The 17,340-nt window shown below is 40.1% G+C and overlaps 1 protein-coding gene across 2 annotated transcripts in view; it reads left to right on the top strand.

Annotated features, from left to right (window-relative positions):
• COPA (COPI coat complex subunit alpha) overlaps window positions 1-17,340 on the top strand; it is a 63,135-nt gene that overhangs the window by 35,875 nt on the left and 9,920 nt on the right. Inside the window, exons 13-21 of one of the 2 annotated variants that reach the window (XM_066261663.1) lie at window positions 936-1,011; window positions 3,143-3,225; window positions 3,926-4,065; window positions 4,605-4,690; window positions 4,779-4,944; window positions 14,102-14,264; window positions 14,367-14,513; window positions 15,627-15,816; window positions 15,919-16,014. In XM_066261663.1, coding sequence (XP_066117760.1) covers window positions 936-1,011; window positions 3,143-3,225; window positions 3,926-4,065; window positions 4,605-4,690; window positions 4,779-4,944; window positions 14,102-14,264; window positions 14,367-14,513; window positions 15,627-15,816; window positions 15,919-16,014 — 1,147 coding nt within the window. The remainder of the gene's footprint in view (window positions 1-935; window positions 1,012-3,142; window positions 3,226-3,925; window positions 4,066-4,604; window positions 4,691-4,778; window positions 4,945-14,101; window positions 14,265-14,366; window positions 14,514-15,626; window positions 15,817-15,918; window positions 16,015-17,340) is intronic. The other variant, XM_066261664.1, reaches the window with a different exon arrangement.

A 17,340-nucleotide genomic window follows, 5' to 3' on the forward strand; every position in this document is an offset into this window, starting at 1 on the left:
GGTGTACTGGAATATTGGGGTCTTAGTTTGTTAATTTGTGGAATAGAGAGCAATCCTTGCTTTCATTCAAATAATATCTGCATCTTTGGAAGATTAAGAAAAAATGAAGTGCCTGACCTGTGCTGGTGCAGTGGATAGAGCATCGACCTGGAACACTGAGGTCACTATTTCAAACCTCTGGTCAAGGTACATATGGGAGTTGATGCTTCCTGCTCCTCTCCCACTTCTCTCTCTCCTCTCTAAAGTGAATAAATAAAATCTTAAGAGAGAGAAAAATAATAATAACTTAAAAAATTAAGTGACAGGCCTGACCTGTGGTGGCGCAGTGGATAAAGCATCAACCTGGAACGCTGAGGTTGCTGGTTCAAAATCCTGGGCTTGCCTGGTCAAGACACATATGGGAATCAATGCTTCTTGCTCCTCCCTTCTTTCTCTCTCTCTCTCTTTCTCTCTCTCTCTCTCAAATGAATAAATAAAATCTTTTTTTTTAAATGAAGTAGAAAAAAATGAAGTGACAGGAATGCTGAGTTCTTTGGCAACAGCCCTATAAGTTTTAGCTGTGGAGACATTCAAATGCCATCTGGGTGAAGGGTGAGAAAAGTGTAGTTTCATGTGGTCTTTATTTTTTTTTTAATTTTTTATTTATTCATTTTAGAGAGGAGAGAGAAAGGGAGAGAGAGAGAGAGAGAGGAGAGACAGAGAGAGACAGAGAGAGAAGGTAGGGAGGAGCTGGAAGCATCAACTCCCATATGTGCCTTGACCAGGCAAGCCCAGGGTTTCGAACCGGCAACCTCAGCATTTCCAGGTCGACGCTTTATCCACTGCGCCACCACAGGTCAGGCTCATGTGGTCTTTATAATCATACTCTTTTCTCTGTCAGAATACACTGGTATCTTGGATGCCTCTCACTAACAATTTAATTCTCCCTTCTACAGAGAGCCAGCAATTTAGAGAATAGTACTTATGACCTGTACACCATTCCCAAGGATGCTGACTCTCAGAATCCCGATGGTATGTGTTCTGTTTATCTACCCCACTCTACTTCCAGCTCTACTCTCCCACATCATTGCTCCTCTTTGAATGTTTCCCATTCCACTCCAGGCTGTGGCCACATCACTCACGGCTGTGGCAGGTGGCACTGACAATTGCATCACAGGCGACTGTGGTGTGAAATATTCATGTCCCTCCTCCATTTTATTACTCCAGCTAGATATATATATTTTATAATTTGGTTATTAGAAACTCCATTTTTTCTTTCAGCACAGCATGTTATCCTAGTTTATTGTCAGCTGAGATGACATTCACCCTGGTAATTTCATTTATTTAAAAATGTGGTTCCAATCTTGCAATGTCTCTGTCCTGGGACTAGGGATTTATGCTCCGCCATCCACATCCAGATCCTCTGCTTCCTTTTGCACGTCAGAAAGATGAGACTGCTAACGGCCCCACATTCCACCAGGGATCCCAGGATCCAGCTGAGACCCCTGCCTACCTCTTCCATCACCACCATATCTTGTTGATGTTTTTACTATTAGAACTTGCTGACAAAACATTATCGGAATAGATTTGAGTCTTGCTAATGCTCCTTTCAGTTCCCTTCCGCCAGTTGGTTTAAACATCAGATTTATTCCTTGGATCTCCACTCCTCCCTTGTTCTAAAATTTTTTATTTATCGATGTTACAGGAAGTGGAGCAGCAAGCAAGAAGTATTAACTCACTTTAGTTGTTCTTTACTTGCTTGTTGCTTGTCGTATGTGCCTTAACCAGGGTTTCAAACTGGCAGTCTCAACATTCCAGGTCGACACGCTGTCCACTGTGCCGCCACAGGCCAAGCCGGCTCCTTATCTTACCAACATACTTTTATGATAGTTTAGACCCCATCGACAAATTTCTGAGAAATATTTTGCTAGCTTTGTCCCTGTTGTGGTTGCCACTGTGTTGTTGTTGCTGCTAATATAATTCACTCTCTTAAGTGTAGTTAGAGCAAGAAAATAGGAAACCTATGTCTTTGGTATCCATAAATCAAAGCCTCTCCTGTAAATAAATCAGTTAAGCCATTTCTGACGAGATCGGGTGTGTTCAGGGTGGTATGGCCATAGACAGTTAAGCCATTTTTGACTGAATTTAGTGGTTTGGTCTCTCCCTACCCTCCCCCCTGCTTTTTTCCCCATGTGTTTATAATGAGTGAAGTTAAGATATCTCAGTTTTGTCTTCTTGCCACTTTTACTTTCTCTTCTCCATCTTTTGAAAGAGATAATTCATAAAGGAGTAAAGGTGCATTGCAATGTTAGCAGAGATGAAGAAGAGCAAAAACCTGAGTGATATTCCCCGGCACCCAGAAAGTGGGAGTGTTGGTTGTCCTAAGAATTAGCTTTGTAAATAGCCTGTCCCCCAGGTGCCAGAGATATACAAAGCGAGGCTGGCCTGCACATTCTGTCCAGTTTTCTGTTGATACTAATAGATAAAAGAATATTGCCACACAACTTTTGGTGTATCTTCCTTGAAGTTTTCCAGGGAATGGAGTGCCCTTCAGAATTCTGTTAGCCAGTAAAATGTTTGGGAACTGAGGGACATTTTGTAAGTTTCTTCAGGGTAATGAGAATGATAGTAGACATTTATGGAGCAACAGCTTGGTGCTAAATACTCCCCAGCATAGATTTTGTTGGGAGCGCTCTGGCCCACCCTGTTTTATTAGGAAGTCTACATTTGCATGTTAAAAGCAGCAGAGCAGCTGCATCCTAGGGAGGGTGCTCTATCTCTGCTCTAGCTTGTTGAGACAGGAGGTCCTATGACACTGACAGGCTGCTCACAGTGTGCCACAGCTTGGCCAGCGAGGCCCTGCTCGTTAGCTTGATGGAGTGTGCTATCTTCCAAGATGGGCAGTCTGTCTGCCGGTACATGGTGTTGGCTGAAATACAGTCACTTGCTTAGGGAAAGGAGGCTTGGCAGGGGTGGACGTTGGAGTTTGGAGGGGACTAGTGGGGAAAAGTCACTGACAATAGCCCCCAGTTATGGCTGAATTAGTTATGAAGCAGCTGAACTGGCAAAGCCAACATAACAGCCAGCAAGACTGGCAGCTCCATGGCACCTGATTCTGTCACCTGCCAGCGGCTCACCACATGCTCCCGCCCTTTCTTCTCAGCTCCTGAAGGGAAACGATCCTCGGGCTTAACAGCCGTTTGGGTAGCTCGAAATCGGTTTGCTGTCCTAGATAGGATGCACTCGGTAAGTTAAGACTAAAAGGGGAAACTAATTAGGGGAGTGTGGTGGCAGTGGTTTTTGTATTACAGAAAATAGCATTTTTTCCCTTACTCTCCTCTGGGTAGCTGTGATCCTTGTGTATTAGCTCTACCTATATCCTTAGTCTACTCTAGTCCCCTTGTTGGAAAAAATGGCCTTAAAAGTTATTTGATTGAGTTATTGTGGCCCTGGTCTTAAGAACCAAACTAAAATCACTCTTGACATCATAGGAGACAACATCAAATTTGAAAGGTGGGCTGAAGAGTTGACCCTCCTTCTTATTCTACTACCTCCATTGATATATAAAATGTAACAGGTCCTAAACAAGATAAACAAAGCTTTCTCAAGAGAATATTTAATAAATTTAAGGCCAGAAGTACTATTCTCTCTCTCTGTAGCTGATTGAGGAATTAAGACTTTAGTTGGACTTCTGAGGGTATTTCAATTGAAAATAAAAAGAGATATCAGGGCCTGTGGAGAGAATCTGGTTGGAGAGTCTATCTAGACTGCTGATTGACCTGGACAGGAAAATAAAAAGAGAAAAAAAACTTTAATTATTGAAACTAAGGAACAATGGTTGAGGGTTATCTATTGAAACTAAGGAACAATGGTGAGGTACATTGTCAGCTGTTTTCATCTTACATACACATGCTTCTCTTAAACTCCAATGTAATGCTCATTTCAGCTTCTGATCAAGAATCTGAAGAATGAAATCACCAAAAAAGTTCAGGTGCCCAACTGTGATGAGATCTTCTACGCTGGCACCGGCAACCTCCTGCTTCGAGACGCAGAATCTATCACACTCTTTGATGTACAGCAGAAGCGGTAACATGCAGGTTCCCCTAAGCAGACAGATATGTAGTGGAGGAGAGCAGACATCTTTAGTGGGAGCTTTTTTCCCCAAGTGAATTTGCCTCCTTGCTTGACCACTTCTGCTATAACTCCGAGCCACGTTTTGTTCTCCTGTGATCACTCTCCATCCTGCACATGCACATTAACATTACAAGGGGCTTATTTGTTGGAGTAACAATCTAAACAAAGAATGCTTTTGGGATTTAGAGTGTTAATGACACAGGGATGAAAAACACAGTTTCTGTACTTAAAGGAGCTTAATAGTCTAGTGATAAAAATAGACATACACAAATCCCTTATAATATATGGGAATAAGGGAGTTGAGGAAGGTAGAAGTAAAGTGTACAGTGTGAGCCAAAATGTTTAAGTCACTGAGCTTCAATACAGAGAATGTTTATTTGGTACAATTTTAAGACATTGGAGTTTACGTTAATTTGGAGATGAGAAGGTAGGTCATAAACTGAGACACAGGAAGTAGGTCTGCTCATGTTGCCCTTCTCTTTCTGTTCCAGAACTCTGGCATCTGTGAAGATTTCCAAGGTGAAATATGTTATCTGGTCAGCAGACATGTCCCATGTAGCACTACTGGCCAAGCATGGTAAATCTTCATTATATCCACCCTGCTTTGAAGACCAGTCACTCCCTCCCTATCCCAGCAAGTCTACTTCACTCACCCTGTCCAGCAGAACACTCATGCCCTTTGCCTCTTACAGCCATTGTGATCTGTAACCGCAAACTGGAGGCTCTATGTAACATTCATGAGAATATTCGTGTCAAGAGTGGGGCCTGGGATGAGAGTGGGGTATTTATCTATACCACAAGCAACCACATCAAATATGCTGTCACCACTGGGTAAGTTAATTACCTAGATACAGAGTGGGAGAAGGTGGTTTATTGAAATCCTGTCCTGTTTCCAGATGTAACTGAACTCCTCTCTGAACTTTCTTCGTGGAAAAGCTTAGTCTAGCGTGTATGTGCTAGACCTAGATGTGCTAGGGACTTCAAGACGTTATTTTTAAGATTTTTTTTTTAAATTTATTTATTTTAGAGAAGGGGGAGAGAAAAGAGGAGAGCAGGAAGCATCATTTCCCATAGGTGCCTTGATGGGGCAAGGGTGGGGTTTTGAATCAGCGACCTCAGTGTTTCAGGTTGATGCTTTCTTTATCCACTGCGCTACCACAGGTAAGGCTTAAAACATTCTTTTTTCAATTCTTTTAATATTGTGAAATGTGACACAAATATAGAAAATTATATAGGTTTTATATATATAGAATAGCAAATAGTTATGTAAACAATTGTACAACTGCCACCCAACTCGAGAAATAGAACAGTTCTGTCACCTCAGAAGCCTTTTGCCATGTGGTCATTATTGATCACAGCCACCCTCCATTCTCTATTCTCCACTCAAAAATAACATCATTCTGACTTTTATGGCAATCCTTCCTTTTCTTTATAATTTTACCATCCAGTGTGTGTCTTAAAATAATATGATTTAATTTTGCCTGGTTTTGAAAGTCATATAAATGAAATTATACTGAACATAGATTTTTGTATCTTGCTCACTTTGATATTTTTGTTTAAAATTCTTTCGTTCATGATGTAGCTCTAATTTATATATTTTCATTGTTGTATTTTAATCTATTATATGAATATCCCAGTTTATCAGTTCTACTCTAGAGGGATATTGAGGGATTTCTAGTTTTTGGCTATTATAAATAATATTCTTTTGAATATTCTTTTACATGTATTCTAGTGAATATGCACATATATATATCTCTAGGGTGTCTACTCGGAGCAGATGCTGCTAGGTCATAGAGTATGCATATTTTTATATTTACTAGGGCATGTAAAACTGCTTTCCCAAGTGGTTGTACTATTTGGCACACTGATCAGCATTGGATAAAAGTTGCCTTGCCTGTCATCTTGGCCAACACTTGCTTTTGTCAGACTTACATTTGTCTATCTGATGGATGTGTAACAGTATCTTATTGTAATTTTACTTTGCTATTCTCTGATTCCCAGTGAGATTAAGCAACTTTTCATTTGGCTATCTACCAGATTTTCTCTTCTATGACTTCTGTTCAAGTCTTTTCTTCCTTTTTAAAAAAAAATGAATTCTTGCTAATTTGTAGGAATTCTTTATATATATGTAGTTTACCTTTTAACAGGCTGTGGTTAGAGGTATTGATTTTTCAAAAACTTAACTAATAGCCTACTGTTTTTGCTTAATACATATTGTATATTACATACTATATTCCTACAATAAAATAGAGAAAAAAAACTTAAGAAAGCCATAGGCCCTGGCCAGTTGGTTCAGTGGTAGAGCGTTGGCCCAGTGTGTGGATGTCCCAGGTTTGATTCCCAGTCAGGGCACACAGGAGAAGTGACCATCTGCTTCTCCATCCCTCCCACTCTCCCCTTCTCTCTCTCCCTTTCTCTCTCTCTCTCTCTCTCTCTTCCCCAGTGCATCGGTCCTGGGTGCTGGGGATGGCTCCGTGGATCCTCTGCCTTAGGCATTAAAAATAGCTCAGTTGCGAGCATGGCCTCAGACAGGGGTTGCCTGGTGGACCCGGGCGGGGCACATGCAGGAGTCTATCTTCCCTCCTCTCACTTGAAAAAGAAAGGAAAAAAATTATAAGTAAATAAATAAAAAGAAAGAGAACCATAAGGAGAAGAAAATACTTTACAGTTTTTATTGAAAAATATCTGTATATAAATAGACCCATACAGTTCAAACTCGTGTTGTTCAGGGGTCAACTATATTTGTATATCAATCCTTTCTCAGGACTATGTGTTGCATATATTAGTATTTCCTCTTATTCTGCGGGATATCTTTTGACTTTCTTTATGATACCTTTTAATGAACAGAAGTCCCTAATCTCAATGTAGTTGAATCTGTGCATCTTACCCTCTGTGGGTATTGAACTTTTTATCCTATTTAAGAAATCTTTATTGACTCCAAGATCATAAAGGCATCTTTTTATATTCTCTTGTAGTAACTTTATAATTTTCCCTTTTATATCTAGGTCTGAAGTTGATTTTTGTGTATGGTTTGAGGTATAGGAGACTGTTTCACATTTTTTGTATATTTACAGTTTGAGGTATAAGAGAATCAGTTTTGCATTTTTATATAAGGACACTCAGCTGCCCTATGTATTGTCATTTATTGAAAAGGCCGGCTTTTTATAGTTCTGTCATATATAAATAGTGTTTACACAAGTGCAAGGATCTGTTTTCTATGGTCTCTATATCTACCTCTGATCTAATTCTATACTTCAAATGTTACAGATTTATAAGCCTTCACATTTGGTAAAGCAGGTTCTTAAATCGTTTCCACTTTGTTTTATTTTTTAAAGTTACTGAACTATTTTCAAATTAATTTTGCCTTGAAAAAGTATAAATTTTAGAATCTGCTCATGAAATTCCACACCAAAAAAAATTATTATGATTTTAGTTGGGATTACATTGACTCTGTATGTCATTTGTGCATAATTGTCATCATTTTTTAAATTTAATTTATTGTGTTTACATAGATTCTAGTAATTGTCATCTTTACAATATTAAGTTTTCTAATCTATGAACATGGTATAGTAGCTCTTTATTTACTTAGATCTTTTGAAACATCTTTCAGTAGAGTTTTATCATTTTCTCCATAGAGATCTTGCATTTCTTCAGTTAGATTTATTCTTAGGCACTTGATACTTTTTTTTTTTTTTTTTTTTAAGATTTTTCTATTGGTTTTAGAGGGAGGAGAGAGAGAAAGAAAGGCAGGGGAAAGGAGCAGGAGCATTAACTCCTAGCAGTTGTTTTGTTGTATGTGTCTTGACCAAGTTTTGAACCAGCAACCTCAGTGTTCCAGGTCAACCCACTAACCACTGGGCCACCACAAGTCAGGCACTTTATACTTTTTAATGCTATTTGTAAATAGGTAGTACCCATTTAAAAAAAATTTTTTTGCATTTTTCTGAAGCTAGAAACAGGGAAAGACAGTCAGACAGACTCCCGCATGCGCCCGACCGGGATCCACCCGGCACGCCCACCAGGGGCGATGCTCTGCCCACCAGGGGGCGATGCTCTGCCCATCCTGGGCGTCGCCATGTTGCGACCAGAGCCACTCTAGCGCCTGAGGCAGAGGCCACAGAGCCATCCCCAGCACCCAGGCCATCTTTGCTCCAATGGAGCCTTGGCTGCAGGAGGGAAAGAGAGAGACAGAGAGGAAGGCGTGGCGGAGGGGTGGAGAAGCAAATGGGCGCTTCTCCTGTGTGCCCTGGCCGGGAATCGAACCCGGGTCCTCCGCACGCTAGGCCGACGCTCTACCGCTTAAAATTTAAATTGTCTAATTTTTGCTAATATTCACAAATACGCTTAAATTTTTTAATTGCTTTTATTTCAGAGACCCCACTAGACTTATTAATTCTAGTAATTTATTTGTTTTTCTTTTTGGATTTTCTTTTCAAATAATCAGTGTATATATGGGTAATGACCATGACAGTTTCATTTCTTCTTTTCTAGTACTGAGACGTTTTTAAAAGATTTATGTATTTATTTATTTATTTACTTTGAGAGACAGACAGGAAGGGAGAGAGATGAGAAGTATCAGCTTGTAGTTGTATCACTTCAGTTCAGTTGTTCAGCTTTCTCATATGGGCCTTTATGCGGGGGGGGGGGGGGGAGTTCCAGCTGAGCCAGTGACTCCTTGCTCAAGCCAGTTACCTTGGACTCAAGCCAGTGACCATGAAGTCATGTCTGTTGATCCCACACTCAAGCCAGATGAGCACACACTCAAGCCAGTGACCATGGGGTTTTGAACCTGGGTTCTCAGCATCCCAGGTCAACGCTCTATGTATTGCGCCACCACCTAGTCAGGCAAAAAAATAATTTTTTATTTTTTAATTACAGTTGACATACAATATTATATTAGTTTCAGGTATATAATATATGATTACACATTTATATAACTTAAATGATTACCCTGATAAATTTAATACCTGTCTCTAACACCATACATAGTTATTAGAATATTATTATTATTATTTTTTTATTTATTTTAGAGAGAGGAAAGATAGAGAAAAGGGAACAGGGAGGAGCAGGAAGCATCAACTGATAGTAGTTTCTTCTCCTCTGTGCCTTGATTGGGCAAGCCTGGGGCTTCAAACCAGCAACCTCAGCACTTGAGATCAATGCTCCATCCATTGCACCACCACAGGCCAGGCAAAATATTATTAAGTATATTTCCCATGCTGCACCTTACATCCTCATGACTGTTTTTATAACTGGTAGTTTGCACACCTTAATCCTTTCCCCTTTATCACCCATCCCTGCAACCCTCCTCTTATCTGGCAACCATCCAGATGTTCTCTATATGAGTTTATTATTTTCTTTGTTCGTTTATATTATCTTTCCAGATTCCACGTATAAGTGACTCATATGGTATTTGTCTTTGTCTGACTTATTTCACTTACCATAATACCCTCTAGGTCCATTCATGATTTCTCAAATGGCAATATTTCACTCTTTTTTGTGGCTGAGTAACATTCCACTCTATATGTGTACCACATCTTCTTTATTCATTCATCTAATGGTGGACACTTAGGTTACTTCCATATCTTGGCTATTGTAAATAATGTGGTAGTGACCATAGGGGTGCATATGTCTTTTCAAATTAGTATTTTGGGTTTCTGCTGTTAAATACCAGGGAGTGGAATTGCTGGGTCCTTCTTCGTCTCTTGTTATAGCCTTTGTTTTAAAATCTATTTTGTCTGAATTAAATATTGCTACCACAGCCTTTCTTTTTCCATTGCATTTGCTTAAAATATTATTTTCATCCCTCTACTTTCAGTCTGTATGTGTCTTTTGATCTGAATTGAGTCTCTTGTTGGCAGTATATATAAAGGTCTTGTTTTCTTATCATCATGTATTTTTATTGGAGCATTTAATCCATTTACATTTAAAGTAACTTGATAAATGTAGTTATTGCCATTTTATTATATTTTTAATCTTTTTTTTCTTATTCTTAAAGAAGTTTTTTTAACATTTATTTTAATACTGGTTTGGTAGTGATGAATTTCTTTAGCTTTTTGTTGTCTAGGAAGCTCTTTATCTGTTCTTCAATTCTAGATGTTAGCCATGCTGGGTAGAATATCTTGGTTGTAGGTCCTTGCTTTTCATCACTCTAAATATTTTGTGCCAATCCCTTATAACCTGCAAAGTTTCTGTTGAGAAATCAGCTGATAGTCTTATGGGAGCTCCCTTGTAGGTAACTGTTTTTCTCTTGCTGTTTTTAAGATTCTCCTTTTGTCGTCAACCTTTTGCATTTTAATGAGGATGTGTTTTGGTGTGGGCCTCTTTGGGTTCACTTTTTGGGATTCTCTGGCTTTCCTACACTTGTTTGTCTACTTCTTTTACCAGGTTAAGGAAGTTTTCGATCATTATTTTTTCAAATCCGTTTTCAGTCCCTTGCTCTCCCTCTTCTTCTGGTACTCCTGTGATGTGAATGTTGGTAAGCTTGATGTAGTCTTAGGCCCCTTAAAATATTCTCTTTCTTTTTTCATTTTTTTTTCTGTTCTAATTGGATATTTTCTGCTTTCTTATATTCAGAATTGCTAATTTGATTCTCTGCTTTATTGTTGATTCCCTGATGTATTCTTCATTTTTGACTATTTTTATTTCGTTTCCTATCTCCATATATATGTTTTCCATCTCTTCGTTAAAAGTTCTCACTGAGTTCACCTACTCTTCCTTTAAGTTCACTGGATATCCTATAACCACAGTTTTGAACTGTGCATTCTGATAGATTGCTTGTCTTCATTTTTAGTTTAGTTCTTTCACCTGAGCTCTGTTCTGTTCTTTCATTTGGGACATGTTTCTTTATCTCCTCATTTTGGCCGACTCCCTGTGTTTTTGTTTCTGTGTAGTAAGTAGATCTGCTATGTCTCCTGGTCTTGGTAGAATGGCCTTATATAGTAGGTGTTCTGTAGGGCTCAGTGTAAGTCTCCCTGTTCACCTGAGCTGGGTGCTCCAGGGGTGTCCCTTGAGTTGATTGTGCATGCCCTCCTATTGTATGTAGTTGAACCTTGATTGCTGTTGGCCCATCAATAGGAGAGATTGATCCTCAGGCTGGCTGAAATGGGGAATGGCCTCGACTACAATGGGGAAACTGTTGTGTAGGCACTGACCCCACAGAGGTGAATTTACACTAGCCAGGTGCTGGTGCCTGCCAGATCCCTTTGGGTGTGTCATTTGTGGCAGTGGTTGGGTGGTGCTCTGGTGTGGTCTGAACTGACCACCAGGATATGTTGTTTCTGGGGCCTTTTGGAAGGTGCTCTGGTGCAGGCCAAGGTCTGCTGCTGCCTGTGCCTGGCCAGGGACCACCTGGTATGAGCTACAAAGTTGCCATCATTGCTGGATTTGAAGGCACTGGAACATGCTAAACTGCAAGCTAGTGCCAGGCTTGGGTTCACTTAGTAAGAGGTATGGGGCACGTGGAAGCCGGAACCTGCTTGTTTGGGGTTCGTGAACCTTTGAGAGATTTTAGGAAAGTTGTCTGTGCACACTGAGACAGGCCATTTGTTTGGAAAAGCCACTGGAAATGGCTTAGGTGAGCTGGCAAGTTTGGTAGGGCAGGGTCTCAGGAAATTACTAAGATGAGGCAGTGCTGTTAGCCAGGTTGATGGAGACTCAAACTTGGTGCCTGCCTCTGCCTACAGGCTGGGTGTGGGGAGGGCTCAGCAATGGAACAGTGGTGCCTGCTAGCACTTCTGTCTGGAGAAAGCTGTCCGTCCAGCTCTTACCCTGAAGCCAAAGAATTCAATTCCTCCCCATATGTCCCTGGTGCTCTTAGAATGGCTGCCCCAGTACTGCAGCTTGGAGTGAGTGATTCAGTGACTGAGTAAATCCATGTGCAGGCCTTTCAAGAAGAACATCTGGAATTCCAGCAATCCTTCATCTCACTCAGCCACAATCCCTGCTGATTTTTACAACCAGAAATTATGGGATTTCTATTCCCAGCACTGGAACTGGGTTTGGTACCTCGTACTCCTCAGGGCAGGACTTTCGCAGCCAAGATATCTCTCCTGATTTTTAACCACCACATGTGGGTGTGGGACCAGCCTGTTCTGTGCCTCCTCCCATTCTCTACATGACTTCTTTTGTATATCCTTAGTTATAGGACTTCTGTTCAGTTGGATTTCAGACAGTTCTCAATGATGGTTGTTCTGTAGTTTAGTTGTAATTTTGATGCGGTCTTGAGAGGCAGCAAGAATAGTGTTTACCTACTCTGCCACCTTGACAGGAAGTCTCCAGTACTTACACTTTTATTTTTAAGATTTTATTCATTATAGAGAGGGGAGAGAGAGAGAAGGGGGGAGGAGCAGGAAGCATCAACTCCCATATGTGCCTTAACCAGGCAAGCCCAGGGTTTTGAACTGGCAACCTCAGCATTTCCAGGTTGATGCTTTATCCATTGCACCACCACAGGTCAGGCCCAGTACTTACACTTTTATATATTTTTATTTTCTTACTGCACTGACCAGGATCTCCAGCACAGTGTTGAATAAACATGGTGGTAGCAAACTTTCTTGTCTTGTTCCCCATTTAAAGGGTGAACTTTCAGTGTATTAGCATACCCTTTACCTATTAAGGAATTCCCTTGTTATATCTTGAATAAATATTGAATTTTATTAGACATCTTTCTGCATATACTGAGGTAGTCATACAGTTTTTCTTCTTTCATTGATTAATATAATAAATTAAGTTGTATTTGTGATACAAATCTAACTTGACCACGATATTTACTCTTTTCAAATACTGCTGGTTTTAGTTTGCTAATATTTTGTTTAGGAGTGTGTGTGTGTGTGTGTGTGTGTGTGTGTGTGTAAATGAGATTGGCCTATGATTTCTCTTTTTGTTCTGTCCTTGTCCAGTTTTGGTATTGAGGTTATACTTGTTTCATAAAATAAGCAAAATAATATACTGTTCTCTTGGTTTGTATATGATTAGAATTAATTTTCCTTGAGTATTGGGTAGAATTTGCCAGTGAAGTCATTCAGGCTTGGGACTTTATGTATAGGAGGCTTTTTATTTATTTTTTTATCTGATTCAGTGTATTTTGTGACAGGTCTAGAACTGCAGAAGTCTTCTATTCCTGTTTAGTCAGTTTTGGTAAAATTTATTTTTCTCAGAATTAGATTATTCTGTAAAATATGTAGTGATAGATAGCTCCTTTTTCATTCCTATTATTGCCATGTTCTTATTTTATTAATTAGCCTCACAAGAAGTTTATTGGTTTTATTTACCTTTTGCCTTTATTGAACTTCTCTATTGTATTTTGTTTTCTATTAATTTCTACTATTGGCTTTATTATTTCCTTCTAAGCATATTATTTGGTTTACTTTAAAAAGAACAATAACAGTTTTGAGATAAGTGCTTATTATTAGTTTTTTTAATATATGTATTAGACCTCTTTAGTTTTCAGTATTTCTTCTAATAGTACATTTAATGCTATAAATTATCCATCAAGTTTTGTATTAGCTATACCTATAATTTTTAATTTTTAAACTTTTTATTCTTATTCAGTGTAAAACATTTTATGCTTTTTTTTCATTTCTTTTTGTGTTAGAAAGATGTGTCTCTTCACATCTACCTGTATTCTATTTTCTCTATACCTTATAAAGAAGGAGTTAACTGTCCATAGTGGCCTAGTGATTATATATCAGAACTTGAGTTAAGTTTTAGGTCTGATTCCTATAGCTATGTCTCTTAGCTCCTAAATTAATACCTTATGAGTAAAGACCATACTGTTTGTCCTATCTTTCCCACTTCATGTGAAAGAATGAAATAAAGCATGAGTTCTGCTCTTTTTCTGAACACTCCCCATGTGTAGCATTGTTCAAATGGCACCAAACAAAAGGGTAATGAGAAGATAAAAGGCTGTGTCCTAGGCTTGTTCTTTCTTTACAGGCGGGATTTTCCACTCTCTCATTGAAAGTTGTGCTCTCTAACACCTCTTTAGGGACTATGGGATCATTCGAACTCTGGATTTACCCATCTATGTCACAAGGGTGAAGGGCAACAACGTATATTGTCTAGATAGGGAATGTCGTCCTCGTGTGCTCACCATTGATCCTACTGAGTTCAAGTTCAAGCTGGCCCTGATCAACAGAAAATATGATGAGGTATGAAAGAAGAAAACATGTTAGGAATATTGAGTGGGTAGCACTCCTTTTTTCCTATTACATAATCTGTATTTCCTGCCCTACCCTATCCCAAATGTCTAGGTACTACACATGGTAAGAAATGCCAAACTAGTAGGCCAGTCTATCATTGCTTATCTCCAGAAGAAGGGCTATCCTGAAGTGGCACTGCATTTTGTCAAGGATGAAAAAACTCGCTTTAGTCTGGCACTGGAGTGTGGAAACATTGAGGTGAGAACAATATGGTTTATAAGCTCCAAATCAATGTGGAGAAGGTGAGAGGGTGAGAGTGTCATTTGGAAGGCACTATTCTGGCCTTGCTTCTTTAGTCAGTATAACAGAATTTGAAGGTTTTTTCTTTTTTAAATAGTTGTTAGATAGAGCCATCTTTCTGTTGTTTGCCCATTTCTACATTTTTCTGTCTGCTTCTGCTACAGCATTTCTACTATTGTCATGCTCAGTCCGAATCCAGTAATTTCTAGAATAGCAAAATATCATGGAATTAGAAAAATCTCATTATTTCCTTCACAACTGACTTGCTGCTTGGCTGCTTTAGCAAAAGAGTACTCATTAAATATTGAGGCCTTGAGTCTGCAGGCATTATTTTTAAATGGGGAGAGGGCTGCCTGACCAGTAGTGGCACTTTAGTTGTTCACTGATTGCTTCTCATATGTGCCTAGACTGAGAGGCTCCAGCTGAGCCACTGACATGGGATCATGTCAGTGATCCCACACTCAAGACAGCCACCCCATGCTCAAGCTGGTGACCTTGAAGTTTTGAACCTGTGACCTCAGTGTCCCAGGTCAGTGTTCTATATACTGCACCACCATGGGTCAGGCCCTTGGGCAGTTTATTTAGAGGCAAATGCTTTGCCTGACCTGTGGTGGCGCAGTGGATAAAGCGTCAATCTAGAACACCGAAGTCACCGGTTCAAAACCCTTGGCTTGCCCAGTCAAGGCACATAATGGGAGCTGATGCTTCCTGCTCCTCCTCACCCCTTGTCTGTCTGTCTGTCTGTCTCTTTCTCTTCCTCTCCCTCCCCTCTGTAAAATGAATAAATAAAGTCTTAAAAATTAAAAAGAAATACTTTGACTATTTTCTCTGGTTTTAAAAAAAAACTTTTTTTAAGCTTTTATTTATTGATTTTAGAGGAGAAGAGAGAGAAAGAGAAAGGTGGGGGTCAGCAAGAAGTATCAACTCATAATAGTTGCTTCTCATATGTGCCTCAGCCAAGCCCGCCTGGGGTTTTGAACCAGCAGCCTTAGCATTCCAGGTCGACATTCTGCCCACTTCACCAACACAGGTCAGGCCATTTTATTAATTCTTACCCTGGGGATTTTTTAGATTGCTCTGGAAGCAGCCAAAGCACTGGATGACAAGAGCTGCTGGGAAAAGCTGGGAGAAGTGGCCTTACTACAGGGGAACCACCAGATTGTAGAAATGTGTTATCAGCGTACCAAAAACTTTGACAAACTTTCCTTCTTGTACCTTATCACTGGCAACTTAGAGAAACTCCGCAAGATGATGAAGATTGGTGAGACCCCAGAAACTAAGGACGGGAAGAGGGGTCCTTGGGGGAAGGAGGAAGGTAAAAGAGGAGAAGATCTAACTTGGTGTCTCTTACTAACTTGTACAGCTGAGATCCGAAAGGACATGAGTGGCCATTATCAGAATGCCCTATACCTGGGTGATGTGTCAGAACGGGTACGAATCCTGAAGAACTGTGGACAGAGTAAGTATCTATCCAGACTCCACAGCTCCTTTGGGGCCTGAGGAAGTATTTTCTCTTCATGGTAAGTTACTCGTGTTTAGTGATGAAGGATTTTCCTTCATTCTGCAATTTTTCAGAAGAAACTATACACTCCTGACATGCTCAGAAGACTTTCTTCAAAGTCAAATGGAGGTACAGCCAGAATATTCAGTCTGGCCAAGCAGTCTTAGGAAAATATTTAACAGTTGTGGCAGAGTTAGAAAGTTTTAAAAGTCCCTGGAGCAGGCACCCTTGTTAATGCAGTTGGTTGGATGCCATTAGAATTTTATTAGTTCAAGTCTGGCCTGACCAGGCAATGGCGCAGTGGATGGAGCGTCAGATTGGGATGCTGAGGATCCAGGTTTGAGACCCCAAGGTCACCAGCTTGAGCGTGGACTCATCTGATTTGAGCAAAGCTCACCAGCTTGGACCTAAGGTCACTGGCTCAAGCAAGGGGTTACTTGGTCTGCTGTAGCCCTACGATCAAGGCACATATGAGAAAGCAATCAATGAACAACTAAGGTGTCGCAACGAAAAACTGATGATTGATGCTTCTCATCTCCATTCCTGTCTGTCTGTCCCTATCTATCCCTCTCTCTGACTCTCTTTCTGTCTCTGTTAAAAAAAAATTTTTTTTCAAGTCTGGCTTTTTTGTTTACTTATTTATTAATTTTTTTATATATTCAAAGAAATTTTTTTTTGGTGACAGAGACAGAGAGAGGGACAGATAGGGACAGACAGACAGGAGAGATGAGAAGCATCAATTCTTCATTGCAGCACCTTAGTTGTTCATTGGTTGCTTTCTCACATGTGCCTTGACTGGGGGGCTACAGCAGAGTGAGTGACCCTTTGCTCAAGCCAGTCAAGCCAGTGACCTTGGGCTCAAGCCAGCCACCATGGGATCATGTCTATGATCCCATGCTCAAGTCAGTGACCCCGCTGTCAAGCTGGTGAGCCCATGCTCAAGCCGAATAAGCCCGCACTCAAGCTAATGACCTTGGGGTTTCAAACCTGGGTTCTCTGGATCCCAGTCCAACACTCAATCCACAGGGATATTTTTTAAGAAGTTACTATATACCAAGCATTATACTAGCATGTGAGAACAAGAAAGGTAAAAGATGTGGTTTGGACTAAGGTGCTAACAGTGAAGGAAGGGGTAAGCAGTGGTCGGATATTACATAAAAGGTAGAATCAACATGGTTTATTTATTGAAGGACTGGATATAGGATGTTTTAAAGAAGAGTCAGCAATGATTTCCAGGTATTGCTGTGTATCAAATTGCACCCAAACTTGGTAGTTTAAAACAAC

The sequence above is a fragment of the Saccopteryx bilineata genome, chromosome 2, assembly GCF_036850765.1.
Source record: "Saccopteryx bilineata isolate mSacBil1 chromosome 2, mSacBil1_pri_phased_curated, whole genome shotgun sequence".
Lineage (NCBI taxonomy): Eukaryota > Metazoa > Chordata > Mammalia > Chiroptera > Emballonuridae > Saccopteryx > Saccopteryx bilineata.